General features: G+C 43.8%; 1 protein-coding gene and 1 pseudogene across 1 annotated transcript; one reads left to right on the forward strand and one right to left on the reverse strand.

Annotated features, from left to right (window-relative positions):
* Positions 1–14,838: 14,838 nt before the first annotated feature.
* LOC132223582 (protein FAM47A-like) lies at positions 14,839–16,488 on the forward strand. The gene is made up of 2 exons (XM_059678684.1): positions 14,839–15,645; positions 15,721–16,488. The coding sequence occupies exons 1-2, from the start codon at positions 14,839–14,841 to the stop codon at positions 16,486–16,488; spliced, it is 1,575 nt and encodes a 524-aa protein (XP_059534667.1).
* Positions 16,489–18,558: 2,070 nt separating this feature from the next.
* LOC132223583 (tryptophan--tRNA ligase, cytoplasmic-like) lies at positions 18,559–19,749 on the reverse strand (annotated as a pseudogene).
* Between the last annotated feature and the right edge of the window lie 461 nt (positions 19,750–20,210).

Consider the following 20,210-nt stretch of genomic DNA (forward strand, 5'->3'; position numbering starts at 1 on the left):
AAGAGAAACTTTGATTCACTTTCCAAGCCCGTTGAAACATCACCAATAAATAATTCTGATATTGACATTTGCTATTTCAAAACAACACTTTTAAATATGAGGGAAGCTTTTCTCAACAGGTTTTAGGAGTTCAGAGACAGCAAAGTGACATTAGCCTTTGTTAAAAAAACCTTTCAATGCTACTGTAATAGAATTAAATTTTTCTCCCTTTAATATTTACATTGGCAACTTTGAAATGCAATTGCTGGATTTAAAAAACAAAGAACTGTGGAGCTCGAAATTTGAACGCCTTTGTGCTGATATAGAAATATTGGAAGAAAACAAATGTGAACTTACTTCACAGCACAAGTGGTCTGCTTTGAAAGACCTGGAGAAGGAAGATATGTTGATTTTTAACACCTGGAATAGTATTCCTGACTCATATAATCAACTGAAAAAACTAGCCTTTGCTGTTCTTTCCTTATTCGGGTCTACATATTTATTCGAACAATCATTTTCAAGCATAAACCTTATCAAGAGTAAATTGAGAAGTCGTCTTATTATGAGAACCTGGAATTGTGCCTAAAATTAAAAACAACAACATACAAACCTGACTTACCCAAACTTTCCAAGGGGGTACAAAGCCATTGTTCACATTAGTGTTTGTCAGTCATTGTCATGATTTAATTTTATGGCTATTGTAAGGTAAATTGTAAGGAATTTAATTTTATCAATAAATAATATTGTTATTAAGTATGATATCAAGTTTTATTCAATGTACCTATAGTTTAACTAAGACTTAAAACTTTTTAAAATATATTTTATTGATTTTTACAGAGCGGAAGGGAGAAGGATAGAGAGTCAGAAACAACTATGAGAGAGAAACATCAATCAGGTGCCTCCTGCACACCTCCTTGACACCTCATGTCAAACAGGGCACCTTGACTGGAATTGAACCTAGGACCCCTCAGTCCACAGGCCGATGCTCTATCCACTGAGCCAAACCAGTCAGGGCAAGACTTAAAACTTTAAGTAAAGTTCATTAAGTTAATTTTAGGGAACTTTGTGGAGTGAAAGAAGATGTAGTGTCGAGGATTGAGAAAGGTATGTTGAGATAGTTTGGACATATAGAGAGGATGAACGAAAGGAAATAGACGAAACAAGTATACAAGACGAGTGTGGATGGGAGAGTTGGAAGGGGTAGATCTCTTTGAACGTACCTCAATCAGATTGAGGACATTTTTAGCAAAGTCCAGCTTAAGAGTACCCTAATAAAGTTGACAATGTACCTAGCTATATAGTTTAAGTTTAAATATTTGGCTCTCAAAAGAAATTTCAATTGTTGTGCTGTTGATATTTGGCTCTGTTGACTAATGAGTTTGCTGACCACTGGTCTAGGTGATATCTGACCTTTCTGTCCACAGATTGCCTCACCAGCTGTCTTTAATTCACCAATTCTGGGTGGGTGTTGTTCAATCCAGCTGTTCCTTCTATCTGCTCTGTGAGAATGCACAGGGCCCGTCTGTGTATTCAGTGCTGCTTTGTCTCCCACTGGACAGACATTTTAGGCACCTGCAGTCAAGGAGGCTGGAGTCCTGGTGTTCATGGGTTCACAGCTGAGGCATCTGGTCTCTTGGCGATGTGGTTGTAGGGTCTCAGGAGGTAGCTGAGGTCTCTCTGGGTGAAGGTAAGGCTGAGCTTCTGATCACAGCTGGTCTCCCCTTCAAGATGGCTCAGTCTCTTCAGTGGAGCCAGTGCTCTGGGAGAGATTTCAGCAGCAGTAGAGGCTGGCCGGCCAGTAGAATATAACTGATCCTCAGAAACAAATACAGACACTCCCTCTGATCCTCAGTCACAAATACAGACACTCCCTACATGTCCACACACTCTCCTTTTGTTCTCTCACTCACACACTATCTTTCAGCCTGCTGTCCCGTCAGCAGCCATCTTGGATCACCTACTGGATTTTTTTTTTTTTGATGACTGCTTCAGTATCCTCCTTTGTTATTGGCATGTTGAGATTTTTTATTCTTCCTGATTGAGTTCTGGAAGGTTGTATTTTTCTAGGAATATGTCCATTTCCTCCATGTTGTCTAGTTCTAGATGATATCTAACCTTTCCATCTACAGATTGCCTCACCAGGTGTCTTTAATTCGCCAATTCTGGGTGGGTGTTGTTCAATTCAGCTCTATGAGAATGCACAGGGCCGGTTTACGTATTCAGTGCCGCTTTGTCTCCCACTGGACAGAATTTTTAGGCACCTGAAGTCAGGGAGGCTCGAATCCTGGCATTCATGGGTTCGCAGCTGAGGCATCTGGTCCCTTGGTGATGTGGTTGTAGGGTCTCCGAAGGTAGCTGAGGTCTCCCTGGTTGAAGGTAAGGCTGAGCTTCTGATCACAGCCAGTTTCCCCTTCAAGATGGTGCAGTCTCTTCAGTGGAGCCAGTGCTCCAAGAGAGATTTCAGCAGCAGTAGAGGCTGGCCGACCACTCACAAATACAGACACTCCCTCTGATCCTCTCACAAATACAGACACTCCCTACATGTCCACACACTCTCCTTTTGTTCTTTCACTCACACACTATCTCACAGCCTGCTGTCCCATCGGCAGCCATCTTGGATCCCCTGCTGGATTTTTTTTTGATGACTGCTTCAGTTTCCTCCTTGGTTATTGGTGTGTTGAGATTTTTTATTCTTCCTGATTGAGTTTTGGAAGGTTGTATTTTTCTAGGAATATGTCAATTTCTTCCACGTTGTCTAGTTTGTTGGAATAGAGTTGAACATAGTATTTTTTAACAAACCTTTGTATTTCTGTGGGGTCTGTTGTTATTTTGCCTCTTTCATTTCAGATTTTGTTTATTTGGGTCTGCTCTCTCTCTGATTCTTGGTGAGCCTTGCTAGAGGTTCAACAATCTTGTTTATCCATTCAAAGAACCAGCTCTTGGTTTAATTGATCTTTTGTATTATTATTTTTTGTCTCTATGTCATTTATTTCTGATCTGATCTTTATTATCTCCTTACTTCTTCTCACTCTGAGCTTTTCTTGTTGCTCTATTTCTAATTATTTAAGTTCTGGAGTTAGATCATTTAATACCATTTTTTTCCTTGGCTTTTGAGGTACACCTGTAGAGCTAATAAATTCCCTCTCAAGGACTGCTTTCACTATGTCCCATAGGTTTTGGACTATTGTGCTTTCATTGTCATTCATTTCCAGGATGTTTTTAATTTATTCTTTGAACTCTTTGGTAACTTAGTCATTGTTTAATAGCATGCTAGTGAGCCTCCAAGTGTTTGAATTTTTTTATTATTTTTAGTAGAAGCGCAGTGCACTAATTTATGCACCTTGAAAGGAACTGTGTGCTGTGAGGCTGCAGTGGCAATGGAGCCTTGGCCCATCTTCCATGCCTCCACCTGGCTCCTTTTGCCATGGGTGTAAGCTGGGCCGGCAACATCCATGGGTGCATGCAGAAGCTGCTGCCCCAATCGCCCCTCAGGTGCAGGGGGGAGTTGGAGAAGCCCTCAGGGGTGATCAGGGCTGGCAGCTGGCAATCGCACACACTGACAGTGACAAGTGATCTGGACCAGCACTGGGCACCAACAGTGGGTGCAAGAGGTGGGTCTGGTGCAAGCTGTGTGTGCAAGTGGAGCTATTGCCAATAGTGGATTTGAGAGTGGCTGCTGGCCACAATTTCTCCTCAGGATCAGGGGGAGAAGCCCTGAGGGGAAATTGGGGCTTGCAGCCATTACTGGCACCTGATAAAGGCACGGAGCAATCGGGACCAGTGCCAGGCACCCGCAGTGGTTGAGAGCTATGGCTCCAGCAGCAGCTGTGGGTGTGAGCGGGGCTGTCGCCATCAGCAGGTCTGAGAGGCAGCTACTGGCCCAGATCACTCCTGAGGAGCAGAGGAAAGTGGAGAAGCCCTAAGGGTCAATTGGGGACAGCAGCTACCATTTGCAGCTGTGGACAGTGCTAAGCAATCGGAACCAGTGCTGGGTGCAGACAGTGGGTTAAGCAGTGGGTTGGCTGTCAGTTGTGAGTGCAAGCGCGGTTGGTGCTGGCAGTGGGTGTGAGCGATGGCTCTGGTGCCAGAAGTGGGTGTGTGTGGGGGTGATTCATCCTTTTCTTTCCTGTGGGGGTTGCTTTTTTCTCCCCATTTTTGCTGTTGCTAAAGGGTCCAGTCGCTGAGTTGTGTGACTCCTGAGCTGTGCAGCAGGCTTGGCAGGAGTGTAGTGACCCTGACAGTCAAGGGCAGTTTTGGGGTATTAGGAGGCCTGGATGTGCAGGTCAGCCGGAACCCCTCGAGGACCATGAGTCAGTGGCCGGTTTGGGTGCCCAGGAGATGCAGCCACTGTTATTCAGGGGCTGGCAGGGTTGTCCGTGATATGTGGCTTTCAGGAGCCATGGACACCAATAGTCAGGGCTGGCTCTGGTGCCCGTGAAGCATGGCCAGTGGGAGCCCTGGACACTGATTGTCAGTGCTGGCTCATTTGCCCAGGAAGCTCTGCCAGTGGGAGCCCCATGTGCTGACAGTCAATGCTGGCTCGAGTGCACACGAGGCATGGATGGGGGGAGCCCCATGCACCTACAATCAGTACTGGCTTATGTGTTTGGGAGGCGTGGACAGTGGAAGCCCTGTGCACTGACAGTCAGTGCTGGCTTGCGTGCCCAGGAAGCACACGGATGTGAACCCCACACTCTGACCGTCAGGGCTGGCTCAGATGACTGGGTGAAAGTGGCCAACACCGTCTTGTGGGAGTCATGTACTGATAGTTAGGGGGGCACCACCAATATTCAGGGTGGCTTGGAATGTGTGGGAAGGATCTATGCCCCAGCGGTGGGTAGGTGCAAAGGGAATGCCTTCTGAGACTCACAGGAACCTGAGACCAGGGTCTACATCTGTGGTAGCAGGTATTTGTCCAGAGTTCCAGGGTCTCAGTTTTCATCTGATTCCAGTCTGGGCGATGGTGTGGCTGGGTTCCTAGTCACAGAAGCTCTGCCCTTCAGGATTGCATGGTTTCCGTGCCAGTGTCATTGCAGGAGAGTGCTTGTAGTGGTAGAATGGGCGCCCCCTCTACCAGAGCCTGGAGAGCCCTTTCTGCCAGGCCAAGAAAGTCTTGCAGGATTTAACTGTCACACACACACACACACACACACACACACACACAAACCATGTTCACACACTTCCCTTTCTCTCCCTCACTCTCTCACACTCTTTCTCCCTATCATCCTGCTGGCTGCCATCTTCCTTCCTCCTTCATTTACCCTTGATTCTATTTTTCATTGGTGGTGAAATTCTCATTGAGATTCTTATAATTCTCATTGAGTTGTGTGTATTTGTCATTCAGACATTTGAACGTCCTTATAACCATTATTCTAATTCTTTATCTGACAAATTATTTGCCTTCATTTCATTTAATTCCTTTTCTAGCGATTGCTCTTTTTCTTTCTGTTGGGGATTGTGTCTTTGTCTCCCCATTTTTTCTGTCCCATTGAATTGTTTCTATATCTTAGATCAATGATGGCAAAACTTTTGAGCTCGGCATGTCAGCATTTTGAAAAACCCGAACTTAATTCTGGTGCCATGACACATATAGAAATTTTTTGATATTTGCAACCAATGTAAAACAAAGACTTATATTTTTGATATTTATTTTATATATTTAAATGCCATTTAACAAAGAAAAATCAACAAAAAAAAATGAATTCGTGTGTCACCTCTGACACACATTTCATAGGTACACCATCAACGTCTTAGATCCAACTGCTATGCTACCCAGGTTCTTTTGGCAGTCATCCTCCTGTGTAGTTGGTGATTTGTGGAACCCAGTGGTGCAATCTCTCAGATCTCCTGAGCTCAGTGTTCTACTGGAGCCACCTACATGAGTTATTTGGGTTTTTTGATGTAGTTGGGTCTTCAATGTTAGCTTCTCATTTATGGATGAAGTCTCATCACAGGTTATCTAACCATGTGACTCACCTCGGCCTCATCGTGCAAACTGTTGTGGATGTGCTCATGGTTTTGCCTCTTGTGGCAAGGGTTGCCTGAGTTCTCACTGGCATGCAGCTCACTGTGAGATTATGGAGTCCACAGCCTTGGTGGAGGAGGTGCTGGTGCCTGAGACTGATATAGAGTGACTCTTGGTGGAGTGGTGTGAGTCTTGCCAGGCAGCATCACTCTGCAACTTAATGTGAGGGTCCCAGAGCCTGTGTTGGGGGCTGGTGTCCCAGAGTGTGTGGGTGAGTCAGTGGCACCCACTCCACTGGCCCAGGATTCAGAGGCCAAGGAAGTGTTAGTCTCAGGTTTTACAGCTGAAGTTGTACTATATTGGCCAGAGAGGTGTACACTCAGAAATTCTCTGAGGCCGGTAAGGGCAAAGCTGTGGGTTCTGCTGCTGCAGCCATAAGACCTTGGGTGGATGGGCACTTAGCAACTCACCAAGGTGACCAGGAGGCAGCAGCTTGGGAGGTGGGTGTTGCAGGGTGTGTTGCTGTGGTAGCCTGACCAAGGTGTCCAGAGCTGGCAGCAGGGAGGGGGCATTATGGGTTCTGCTGCTGAAGCCACAAGACAGAGATGTCAAGAAGCCAGAAGTTGGAAAGGCGGGAGTCCTTAGGTAGAGGGTCCCAGGAACCAGTAGCCAGGGAGGTAGAGGTCCTGGGATCTGTGAGTAAGGCAACATGAATTTGGCTGGAGTGGCTATAGGATACTATGGAGTGTCCAAGGCCAGTCTGAGTGGTGCTGAGGCTGGGCTCTCAGTGTAGGCTGCTCTCCCCTTCAATGTGGCATAGGCTGGCAGGGGCTCCCCTTATAGGAGGGCTTGGTCTGCCAGCACCCAAAACTCCTGTGAGATCTGACTGCTCCTCACTCAAACATGCATACACCACACATGACCACACAAGCCCCATTCCCTTCCTCACTCACACCCTCTCCCTCACTGATCTCTTGCCAGCTGCCAACTTCAATCAAGTATTGACTTTTTTATTTGCTTGTTTCAAAACCTTGGACAAGTCAGGTTACCTATGCTTCATCCTTGGTTTCCGCTTCTATATAATGGGCATAAAGTAGTTTACCTTGCAGGGGACTAAGTGCGATACAATAGGCAAAGCCCCTGGCACTTGGCAGAGACTTCAAGAGAGGATGAATGGTCAGTGCTGGTGGGAATGGGCCACAGGCTGGGTAGGCGACAGTGGTGAAGGTGGCAAGGGATGTGGTGGCAGTGAGCTGCACTCTGAGGATACTCTGGACCCTGGTGTGCAGAAGGCTCCCAGAGGGCAGGTAATTAGGCACGTCCCAGGCATACCTCACTTACAGGCATTAAAATTTTGAATTGAATGCCTTTATATGGTTCCTGAACTTGCTACTTTATCACAATTCTCATCATTGCTTAGTAAGCCCACGATCCATTTTACACAGTTAAATGACCACCCTGATGCACAAGGGTATTTCAGTTTGTAACTTTTGAACAAGAAGCAGAATGTTCCCTGATGTCACTAGAGTCTACAAATTATGGAAACTCTTAGGTTAGGTGGCTCAGGAGGCGGCATAAGAAATAATGAGTCGAGTGAATCAGAAAAGAAAAGAAAAGAAAAGAAAAGAAAAGAAAAGAAAAGAAAAGAAAAGAAAAGAAAAGAAAAGAAAAGAAAAGAAAAGAACAGGTTTATTGCCTCCCAGGGAGACCCACAGACTCCGAAGACAGGGCATGTGGATTCACGCCAACAGGGAGAGGGGCGCTTTTTTTTTATTGTTTTTTGCTTAAAGTATTACAAAGGGTATTACATATGTGTCTTTTTCCCCCCCCGCCCTTGACAATCCCCTGGCCTCCCCTACCCCCCAGTGTCTTATGTCCATTGGTTATGCTTATATGCATGCATACAAGTACTGTGGTTCGGTGAGGGGAGGGGACATGAGCTGAGGTATTCAGCTGAGGAAGTTCCCACTGCAGGGGGTCAGCAAGGTATTAAGGAAGGAGTCAGTATCTGTGTGGGGGCCCTCTTGACCCAGGGAGAAGCCAGTATCTGTGTCTGGCATGCTGATCTGTTAGAAATGCCGAAGGAGTCCATTATCTCATCACACGTCTGCATGTATCCGATCCTCGGCTCTCTCCGACCTAACAGAAACATTCTAATAACAATCATTAGTTCTTGTAAATTGAGGTGATGATCATTATAGTGTTTGTAAGGCACCAGAAATACCTCTTTTTTTGACAGTGTAGCTAGCATTAATGTTAGGATTAAGTTAGGTAATAAAAAATAAAAGAATTCTATAGCTCTACTAATATTAAAATTATAAGGAATTAAATATGGCCATTATTTTGTTAATCAATACTTGAAATCTCTAGCCGAGTTAATTTTAGTCTCATTTAATAATATAATTGTGAAGACTTATATTAGGATTGCATCAAGGCCCAAAACCTGACTGGAACATATTTATCAACATTATAGGATAATCTTTAGGTGTGCTGTTGTATCATAACTCCCTATTAAATATATTAAAATGTCTCATTATAGACATGAAAGTTCACTTTGAAAGTGTATTTCCATACCATTCAACACAGTGGCAGACTTGAGGGAGTTTCAAGTGCTGAAAATCTCCTGTGCAAAATTGATGTGTGAGTAAACTACCCAGCAACACCAAATATCCTCACATATCTATTCAAGTGCAAGTAATCTTTGCATGTCATCAATATCAACTTAAAGCTTACTCATAAATGTAACATGAGAAATCAAGCAACTTCTTTATATTTTAAAAGTAACAGCTAAATCTGTCTGTGATGGGACAATTTATAGCTAGAAAGATTTGTAGTGCAGATCTAGAGCGCACTTCTGCTTGCCTTCATAAAGAAAGTCACATGTAAATGAAACTATATGTATATAGTATTTCATCTTGTTAGGACGGGACAGATATATGCTTATTTGCAATTTTCCTATTTTAAATGAAGTCTCTTTGAGAGTATTGTTGCCTGAAAAACGAGGTCTTTTCTATGTATTTTTGTAAGCCAAGGCCAAGAATTTCTATCTAACCTAGACTTTCTCATCATAATTAAGTCTATGGAACCATTGTATCTTATTTCTGCATTGGTTCAAAACTAGCCTCTCTTGTCCTAAAGTATATTTTTCAAAAATGCAAATCTGGTCAAAATCACAAGCTTGCTAATTCTCCAGGCTAATCAATAACATACCTGTTTACATAGGCACACCTCCCACACACATACTGCCATACAAACATGCTCCTACATTACAGATGCCAGTCCACATGTGCTTTCACACCTCTATGTCATTGTGTACACTCTTCCCTATTGTTAGGTCTTCACTCAGACTGATGTAATCCTGTTTCAATACTCTCTTCTCCAGCACCAATTTTATGATTGGTTTTACCAAGACCTTGTTTTTAGACAGCTGCCTTTTACTAAAGAACTCACTTTAATATCCTAGAGAAGTGAGTCACTAATGGCTTCAAAATCTTGGAAATACCCAGACTTATTTATTCAGATATTAAAGAGGCCAATATTATATTCTCTGGCTCAGGATTATGTAGTGTCTGTGGGTCTCCATTCAAGCCTGGGGATACGTGCAGCAGCATTCATCCTTACACATTCATTGTTCAGGTCCATAAAATTTGCTTTTCCACAGTTTAGTTTTGTGACCTAACATTTCCCAGAACATGTCTCCTCATCTATGAAATGGAAACCATATCATTCAACTCAAATTTTTGTGATAATGAAAGCGGTACTTTACACAAGTGCCTATTACCAAAAGCTTCACACAATGATGCACAGCATATATTTGTGGAAGAGGAGGAGGGGGAGAATAGAAAGGAGAGTGCTACAAAGTCACCAAGAAGCCAAGGCAAAAAAAAGTTGTAATGGTGCTTATCCTGTGTGATAGCTTTCAATTACAGTTGACTCAATCTTACCTGTTGACTAAGATGAAAAAAGGTATTTTCAAAATAAGTCATCAGTAAAGCTTCCTATTGGCTTTGGTGATGGCTACGTCCAGCAAAATAAACTTTCATGGAGACATTATGTGGGGTTCTCTGCTGCTGTAATTACATGCATTGGTTTTAGTTGTCATACAGAAACAAACAGAAACAGTGCTTGATCCACTTGAATTTTTTAATGCCAGAGAAAGTAGGAAACATTCCTGACCTCAAATCTGTATTCTTTAGGAGAGGAAAGTCAGAAGAGTCTAATATATATTTATGTTATCATAGCTCCATGAAGTTTTCAAAGCCTGTTCACAGTCTTTAATTTTTGTTTTTGTTTTTGAGTTTCACAACATAAAGAAACCCAAACATATACTATAACTCTCTCTCTCTCTCTCTCTCTCTCTCTCTCTCTCTATATATATATATATATATATATATATATATATATATATATATATATATGAAAGGCTAAGTGACCGTCCAACCAACTGACCTTCAGACTGGTAGCTATGACTTGAAATGACCACTAGGGGCCAGATGCTCCATCTGGTAGCTATGATGCTTACTGACCACCAAGTGGCAGATGCTCAATGCAGAAGCTGCAGAGCTGTGGTGAACAGCCCTCTGGCAATCAAGGATTCCTGGGGGATGTTGGAGAGCCAGTTTTGGCCCAAAACCCTCAGGCCAGACCCAGGCACCCCACCTGCTGGGAAGACCCTGCTCACTCCACAGATGCCCTTCAAGGCAGGGCACTGCCATGTGGGGCAGGCTGGGAAGGGACCCCAGGAGGTTGGCTCCAGGGTATGTCTTGCCCAGTCCCACCCTGCAGGCCACTTTCTAATTAATTTCCTTTCAATGGTCACAGATCTGTGCACCAGGACTGCAGTTGTATTATATTATCACACAAGGAATAACAGAACCTTTTAAGAATTTGGCTCTAAGAACATGTACTTTAATAAAGACAAAGGACATTTTCATTTCTGACAGTCTAAAGAGTGTTAAGAGCACTGGGTTAACATGGCTCAGTAGGTAAGCATCAACCCATGAAACAGGAGGTCATGGTTCAATTCCCTGTCTGGGACTATGCCTGGATTGTGCCCTGATCCCTATGGGGGGCATGCAGGAGGCAGGGAGCCAATCAATTATTCTCTCTCATCATTGATGTTCCTATTTCCCTCTAGCTCTCTTATCCTCTTTCTGAAATCAATAAAAATTATATTTGAAAACAGTATTAAAAGTACAAACTTTGGAGGTATGCAGAAATAAGTTCATATTACAGCACAGCCATGTTCTTATCCTGTGAGATTACAGGCAAGATGCTTCACAGAATATGTTGGTGTGGTTGTGGAGAAATAGGATGCCTAGTACACTTCTGGTGGTAATGCAGACTGATGCTGCCATTATGGAGTTTCCTCAATAAATTAAATATGGAGCTGTGATTTGACCCAAGTGCCCATCAGCAGATGAGTGGATAAAAAAGCTGTGGTACATTTTCACAGTAGAGTACTATGCAACTGAAAAAAAAACGGAACTCTTACCATTTGCAACAGCTTGGATGGACCTGGAGAGTATTATGCGAAGTGAAATAAGCCAGTCAGAGAAAGATAAGTTCACATGATCTCACTCATATGTAGAATCTAATGAACTAAATAAACCAATGAACAAAATAGATTCAGAAACAATGTCATTTTGATTTTTTTAAAAAAGAAAATTAAAAGGGGAAGTTAGTGGAATAATCTGATGTTGAAAAATTTTGCTATATTACAAGGTATCAGTATGTTTTCATTGTGCTTATTATAAGTGATCAAATTATGGTAGCTACTACTTTGAACACACAACCTTCACATGCTCTGTATTACTTTAAGAAGCAAAAAATGGGACAACTGGGAAAGATAAGTACTCTACATCAGTAATCACTCTTCAGAAATATTTGCTTTGGGAGATGGCAAACAACTGCAGCAGGCTCTTTTTCAATAGCCATATTTCCTAATGTTAACTGCCATAGCCAGAGTAGGATGAATACTTGGAAGATGCTTATGTTCATACAGTAATGTAACCTCCTGTATTTAAGAGTGAAGCGAGCTCTAGAAACATTATTTGGAACACCTGATGCTCATTCATTATATTTCACTTGATAATTTAAAAAATATATATATTTATTCATTTCATAGAGGTAGGGAGAGGGAAAGAGAGATAGAAACATCAGTGATGAGAGAGAATCATTGATCAGCTGGCTCCTGCACTCCCCTACTTGGGATTGAGCCCTGCCCACCACCCCCCCCCCCAAACCTGGGCATGTGACCTTGAACAAAATGTTACCTGGGACACTTCAGTCCCCAGGGTGACACTCTATCCACTGAGCCAAACCAGCTAGGACTCACTTGATAATTGTAATAATGGGTACAAGTAATTTCTGTTGTACATCTATTTTTCCTCTTTGGAAAAAGTATATGTCATATGACAAAAGGGGACAAAAGTGAATTTCTAAAGGGGTTTGAATATACTGGACATCACCTTTAGGCTAATTGTCATTTTCCTATGACAATGTCACTTCGTTCTTAAACTTAAATGGAGATATTCTCCTCATGCTTCCTATTGCAGGAAACAATAATATTAATGTTAATAATGATGTTAATAATAATACTAATTTCAAGCAATGATTTCTAGAATAGATTGAATAATGGTCACTGATTTTCTATTTCTTAGCTTCATATTTTAATTTCTACCAACCATCTTAAGGGATCTTAGCTGTATTAATATATTTGATTATATTTAATTGATTGGCAATCTCAACATGACTCACTTAACACTTAATCAGAAAGAATGTCCTTCAACAGTGATGTCTGAAGAAAATCTTTAAAATAATCAGATGGTGAAGATTCATTGCAATGGCTTGAGTATCACACATTACCTCATACAAAAGGAGAACTGAACCAATGTGTGTTGAATAGCTGAATGGATGAAATAAATGTACTTTAGGACAAGATTCAAGTTGCTGCCATGGTTGGAGAATTACATCTAGTCTGTAATTTGTGTATAAGAGTATTATTGGCTATGACCTAGAAAAAGCCACGCTACATTCAAATTGTAAAACACCTAATGCTACATGCTAAGGAGTTTACTATTTATTTTTTTGGAATTTGAAGTAGGTGATTATCCTGAGTATTAGGGGAAAATATTGGTATGGATTTTTAAGAGAGGCATTTGTTTCAGTAATGTGGGTGTGATCTGTAATCTCTAATCATGGAGAACAGAAAGAATTTTAAGGTATTTGATGGCTTAGAAGTCACCGGTGACCTTTGAAAAGGCAGACTCACGAATTGATGGAGACAAAACAAAAGAAGTAAATTATATTTTCTGTTCTGGCAAAAATAGAGTAACAGGGATCAGATATATGCCCTGGAACACCTGGAAAAATAATGAAATAAAATAAGATAAAATTATGAAAGACACTGGACATCAGGAAGTAGGGACAGATGCCTCACAGATAGGAAATAAATGAGGTGACTCCTATGATGGCTCCACATTCCTTCCGTTTCTAGGCCACAGGCAGAGAGGCAAAGACCAGCAGTCACGCTATGTAGAGGAGATGGAGCTAACACACTATAGAGAAGAAGGTGGGTAGAGATCTCAAGGCAGACAACCAGAGAGCAAAATGAGAGAAAGAGAGGGAACTCCAGAATCTTGCACCCCACATGAATGATTCAGGGGATTACTGATCAGCTTATGTGTGAATACATTATTAGAAGCCAGGAAAGAAACCACTGGAAAGGATTCTAGATAACTGATACTAACACAGGGCCTGCAATAGTCACATTTACTGTCAGCCAGACTAGAAAACCTCTAAATGCACAGGCACTGAATAATTTACGTGGAAGGGTCTTGCTTCAGTAGTGAGGAACAGTTAATTAAACATACCACATGGTATAACAGTATTTAGCCATGTACTATCACAGGGAACTGCTCTGTTTATTTAAATCAAATCTTAAAAAGGGTCCCAAAGAATCAAGCTGTTTCCAAGAAACACAACAGTATCCAAAAAGGGCAAATATTATTTGTAAAAAGAAAATGGATGGTGAACAACACATGGCTTTTAAATAAAGACAGGATCAGTAGTAGGGCACTGATCTATCCTTTGTCCTCAGGCTTTAATATGGCACTGTTTTTCTGATTATGTTGAAATGTTACCTTAAAAGATAATTGATCTTGATTTCTGAGGGGGATTTTGGGTGCCATCTGAAGTTGTACACCCAATGCCTCACTCACCTCACCCATATTTGGGCAAATATCAAAACCTGACGGCTGTGAGTACATAGAAAAAACATGGCTCTCAGAAGCTCCCGCCTTTCAGTTGTTACCTATAATTTATCCAGGAGAAATGAAAGTACTTGTATGACGATGTGAACACGTGAAATATTCGTGACCCCATGATTTCGAAACAGCCTCAAACTGGAATCAATCCAAAAGTCCATCAAAAGATGAATGGGGCCGAAACCGGCTTGGCTCAGTGGATAGAGCGTCGGCCTGCGGACTGAAAGGTCCCAGGTTCGATTCCGGTCAAGGGCATGTACCTGGGTTGCGGGCACATCCCCAGTAGGAGATGTGCAGGAGGCAGCTGATCGATGTTTCTCTCTCATCGATGTTTCTAACTCTCTATCTCTCTCCCTTCCTCTCTGTAAAAAATCAATAAAATATTTAAAAAAAAAAAAAAAAGATGAATGGGCAGCTGACCTGTGGTGTGCCCATACACGGGAACAGTTCTCTACCACAAGCAAGAACGCAACCTTGCAGGCCATTCCTGGACAATGCAGGCTGTGCAGGGGCACGTGCTAACCCGCCTCAGGAAAGAATAAGAATGAGTCAGCACTGGGCAATGGTCTCCTAGCAACGGGACCGCTGGGACAACAAACCCCTGAGGCCGTCTGGTCCAAGGGCGCCATGGCGTGCCAGCAGTGGCCCTTACCGGAGCCCCACAAGGGGTGGCTGTTAAAGTCGGACCTGAGGAAGAAGGCGCTCATAGAGTCAGGGCTGATCAAGCCGTGGCAGTCAGGGCCGAAGCTCGACAAAAAGCCGGAGCCCAGCAAGAAGTGGCTGCTAGGGCCAGCGCCGCTGGAGCCCTTGCCCCTGGGCATGGAATTTAAGCCCTGGTTCAAGGACAGGGACAGGTTGCCTTCCCGCTATCTCTGCAGGCAGAACAAGCAGCTTGGGAAGTGCCCCACCTCCATGGACAGCCGGCGGTGGGTATTTGTGAAGGAGGGACTGGACGACTTCAGAACGGGCTGTCCATCTGCTGAAGATGTGATCACTCGTGGCCCTCGGGAGGGCTTTCTCCCCATGATTGCTCATAGAATTCCCCGCCCTCCGCCCAAAAAGATTCACAGGCAGCCGCCCACGGGAGCGGACCTGTGTTCCAAGCTCTCGCCAGCCCAGCGAGCACGGAAGGCCTTTGTAGAGAACATTGAAGCCAGCCTGACCCAGCAGTCCCTGGCGAACTGCCCGAATCTGGAGGAAGCTCTCCCTCCAGACCTCCTGCTCAAGGTCCTGGAAGTGCTAGATCCTGACAGGAAGCTGGAGGACACGTGGGCACATTGTGAGGGCACCAAGGAAAGAAAGAAGACCCCCACACACTTGTGTGAAGAACATCCTGAGGAGGTCAACCTCGAGCCTCCCCAGGCAGCGAACCTGGAGCCTCCCCAGGCAGGGATCCTGGAGCCTCTCCAGGCCATGAACCTGGAGCCTCCCCAGGCAGCGAACCTGGAGCCTCCCCAGGCAGTGAAACTGGAGCCTCCCCAGGCAGTCCACCCCGTATCTTCCTGGAAGCTCAACCTGGAACCTCCCGAGGAGGACAACCTGGAACCTGAAGATCAAACCCACGTGCAAACGGCCAAGGAGAGCCTCCAGTCATATTTATTCAGTTTGTTTCCTGAGGAACAGACAAATGCAGCATGCACAACGGATATCCCCAAAGATCTTGGGCTCCAAAAATCAAGAAGAAGAATTCGTGAATTCTGCAGATGGATCGATGACAATTTTGGAGACATAGGCATTGATGAAGAGGACCTCATGAAACAGTTTGAAGTTGACTTAGAGGTCCCACTCACCCATAATACAGCCAAAATAAAGAAAATAAGCCAGCTTCCTTTGAAGATAAGGCCTTGCAAACAGCTAGATGACATACAGCAGAGAAAATTCTCCCTGCAGGAAGGTAACTGGCAAAGGAAACTCCGAAAAGCAGAAGACCCTTATAAACCCAAACGGGAGAAGATAAGGTATGGAGCATGGTACCTGGACCCCAAATCCTGGAAAAAGCTGGTCAATGGCCAGCCTTTGCCTGACCCTAAAGTCGTCCCTGACAAGGAACATTTGACCGATGGAAGGCATCTTGAACCAGACATTATTGATGAACTTTATGGACCAATTGCCTTCAAAGATTTCATTGTAAGCAAGGGCTACAGGATGCCAGGTGTGATTGAGAAGATGTTTATGAGGAAGGGATGGAACTATGAGTCTGTGAAGACTCCTATACACCGAGTAATGAAACTCCTCTCCAAACCCAAAGAGGAGGATTCAGGGGACAATGAGGATTAGACAATTTTCTATTTACTGTTCACTTGGCTAGTGTGTCTCTCTCATTTTAACATAAGTCAGAATTCACCATGACTGCCTCACTGTGTATGGACTATTTGTTCCCACAATATCTGTAAATTTTTAACACCTATTGCTAATAAAACTTTCTGAATTAGCTTCTGCTTCAATGTGTTATGTATTTTACCAACTATGAAGTAAATATTTATATATACTCCTCTTGGTTTTGATTGTGTTTGGAGTATTATATTTTCATTTCAATTATTCATTAAAAATAACCATAAATAAAGGAATTACTTAAAAAGGATCTTGTTGCCCAGCCGATGTGGCTCAGTGGTTGAGTGTAGACCTATGTATCAGGAGGTCATAGTTTGATTCCTGCTCAGGTCACATGCCCGGGTTGCCAGCTCGATCCCCAGTGTGTGTGTGTGGGGGGGGGGCAGGGGGTACATGCTGGAAGCAGCCGAATAATGTTTCTCTGTCATCATTGATGTTTCTCTCTCTTACTCTCCCTCTCTGAAAATCAGTAAAAGTATATTAAAAATTATTCCAGCTACAACTTGGGATGAATTCCAAGATAATCGTGCATAATGAAAGAACTATCGCTCTGATAATACTCAATTTATAATGCATTATGACAATTATTTTGTTAAGCACAACTTGTAACCTGTAGCCGAAGTAATTTTATGCATTTTTTTTGAATTGTCCATGGCTACCTTTGCGCTACGGCATGAGAATTTAGGAATTATCACAGAGATCATATGGCCTGCAAGCCTAAAATATTTGCTATCTGATTTTTTACAGTAAAGTTTATTGTCCCCCTGATCTAGAAGGAAAATATATTCATACATATATTAAATCAATTATTCCACTCTTTAGCTGAACAGAAGATAATACATGCTCATCTATGGAATAGAATAAAGTAAAATATTTTTATAAAATTAACTATTTAGTTAGACCTTTCTGAACACTTTTCAAATCTGCCTATGACTTTTAATATTCTTAGGGTCAAAAATCCCTGAGGCATATCATCATATTTATGATAGTCCCTGTTTCTTGTAATATCTCTCCATGTGATGACTTGTCATACAGAGATTTCCCATGACTCCAAAAATGTGGGTGTTAAGTGTGAGGGAAAGCAGCCTGAACATGATAAAGACAGACTAACTTTCTTCCCACTGAAATGGCTAATTAATTCAATTGGCTGTCCACAAAGGTCGGTTGGCCAGGAAATGTGGTTTGCATGTCACATATATATTCCAACCCTACACCCACCACCCATGGGACCAAAATTAATTTATTTAGGGTATTGTGCTAAGGAGTGGACCCTTCACCTCCATGAAGGGATTTCCTAGGATATTCTTCTGCTTTCCCAGACTACCCAGGGCACAAGACTGAATGTTTCCCTTGGTGCCTGGGGCTGCTGCTTGCTCTCTACAGCCCCGGACACCAGCAGGGCCCTGCTCCTTGCAGTCCTCCGAGCCAATCAAGTGTCAGGAAAAAGGTTTCTACAAAGAACACACATTCCCCTCAGCTGCCACAGGGTGGGGGCACAGTGTCTGCTCAGGGCCAGTCCCTGGAAGCAGCATGGGGTGGCTCAGGGAAGGGCAGAGGTTCCAGGAGAACACATGAGGTCTGGATTTCAGGAAGTGAGCTGGAAAGTTTCTCCCACAGACTCAACTTAATAAAAGGGGCCACCTGGGGCTAATACTCAGTGTGAAAAGCAGCTTTCAAGCTGGGAGATCTCTCAGTCAAAAGCACATCCAGCATTTCTGTTTGATTTTGGGGGGATGGGCTGAAATAGGCCTGTGCCCATTAAACTTCCTGAAATGAACACCTAGACCACAGGCTGTATAACCATCAGGCTTTAAGGGTCTATGTGGAGTGGGATGTTGTCCAATGGAAGTCCTCCTAAGGGCAGAGCAGGCAGCTCACAGGGTGTCTTTGGAAAGGATGACACAGGGAGAAACAGTACTGACAGACACACAGAGTTACAGAAACCAGGAACCGGAAGCCACGTGACAGAGCCTCTGGATAAATTATGGTTCTTTCTGTGCAGATATAAAATGGGCATTATTGAAAGTCATAGGACAGCTCTAGGCAGGGGGTGGGGGTGTTTGTCAAAAATTCTTTGAATATCTCCTCCATAGCCTACTTGGACCTGGACTGGTGCTCTGCCAGGAGGGGCTGCAGGACCTCCACGAACTCCTTCTAGAGCTCCCAGGTGAACATGGCTCCACTGCTGTAATCCTTCCAGATCTGTTCCAGCTTTTCCTCATCCTCGAGGAAGAAGGTGATGTACATGAAGGACACGTCCAGGTGGCCATTTCCCCCAAACTGCCTGTGCTCCTCCATGATGTGTCTCCCTCCATAAAACACATACTTGTTGACCTGGGTCTTGATCTGCTTGGCTATGTCAGTGAGGAAGTGGGCCAGTTGGGGTCACTGGCACTCCTTTGGGTCAGAGTCCCCTGCAGGGAGGGGAAGAAGGTCAAGTGCAGCAAGGTGGTTTAGGATAGAAGATCCTGGGTGTGACATCTCTTGTCATCCTAAAGCAAGGATCCTGGTTGATGGCATAGGGGCTGAGGCCCTGGATGTCCATCTCGCTCCCGAAGTTCTGTGGGAATGAGTTGCTGAAGGAGGGAGCAGCCTGGATGGCAGGAAATCTGATTTTCACCTTGCAGTCACTGTCTGCAAAGCCAAAAATGCCTTTCACTTGGTTGAAGGTCACGTGTTTCTGATCTTCACCATGTTCTTGTAGAAGTCTGTGCTCACCCCCATGTAGTCGAGGTCAGAGAAGATGGGCTTGTTGATGTCAAAGCCGCAGGTGATGATGTCCTTGGCGTTTTCCACAGCATAGCCATACGCCTGGTCCAGGGTCAGGTCTTCCACAGGTACTTCTAGTCAACTGCCATCTGGATGAGCAAGAGCACATTCAACATGTCCTGCAGCCACTTTGTGAAAATGAACAGGATATGGTGGCCTACATGCATGGCTTTGGAAGAGGAGCCCTTGCCCATTTACAAGCAAAACAGCTTCTTGTTTTCATAGGCATCGAGGACTTGGTTCATGTCTCTGTTTGAGAAGAAGGTGCATCTGTGCAGGAAGCGGTGTGGTCTCTGGCCCCTGGCTCTCTCTATTCTGTTTATAAGCTCTTGGTCAATGTTACTGCTTCCAAACAGAACAATGAGCTTGTCATAGTCACTGCCTTTTGCACTGTTCTTCTGTTAAGTTCAGGGGTCCACAAAATCCATTTCAGCTTCCATGGCACCTGGACCACTAACCCAGGTTCAAGGTTCCCTGGAAGGCAGTGGCCTTGTAGTTCTCCCCCGTGGCCACATTGTAGCTCATTTTTAGCAATAACAGCCTCTTCACTGCAGAACCAATTTCATCCTGGGCTGCGGGGGGCACTGAAGAGGTGGCCAGTGGAGTAGCTGAGATCTCTGTGCAGCTGGGCTCTTCTTTTGTAGTCTTCCCCCTCTTACTGTTTCCTTTTTTAAGCCCCTTTCTTCTCTTTTCTTCTTGTTTCCCCCACCCTGCAGCTATTTGCAGTAAGGATTTCTTAGAAATCAACCAGTTTCTCACAAACACTTGAGCCTCTTGACCAATTCCTCATGAGACAGTCCAATCAGGTTTTGGTTGTGAGTGTGTGTATTTGGGGGAGGGTGGGTGCAGAGACCAATGACCCACTCTAAATCCAAACTATTAGCCGATCATTGCATCAT

Source organism: Myotis daubentonii, chromosome X, assembly GCF_963259705.1.
Source record: "Myotis daubentonii chromosome X, mMyoDau2.1, whole genome shotgun sequence".
Taxonomy (NCBI): domain Eukaryota; kingdom Metazoa; phylum Chordata; class Mammalia; order Chiroptera; family Vespertilionidae; genus Myotis; species Myotis daubentonii.

What these genes read in the sequence shown, in the direction of transcription:
- LOC132223582 (XM_059678684.1), top strand. Translation starts at nt 14,839, where the DNA reads ATGGCGTGCCAGCAGTGGCCCTTACCGGAGCCCCACAAGGGGTGGCTG. An exon ending in TGAACCTGGAGCCTCCCCAG is followed by an intron (nt 15,646 to 15,720) that starts GCAGCGAACCTG and finishes TCTTCCTGGAAG; the next exon opens with CTCAACCTGGAACCTCCCGA.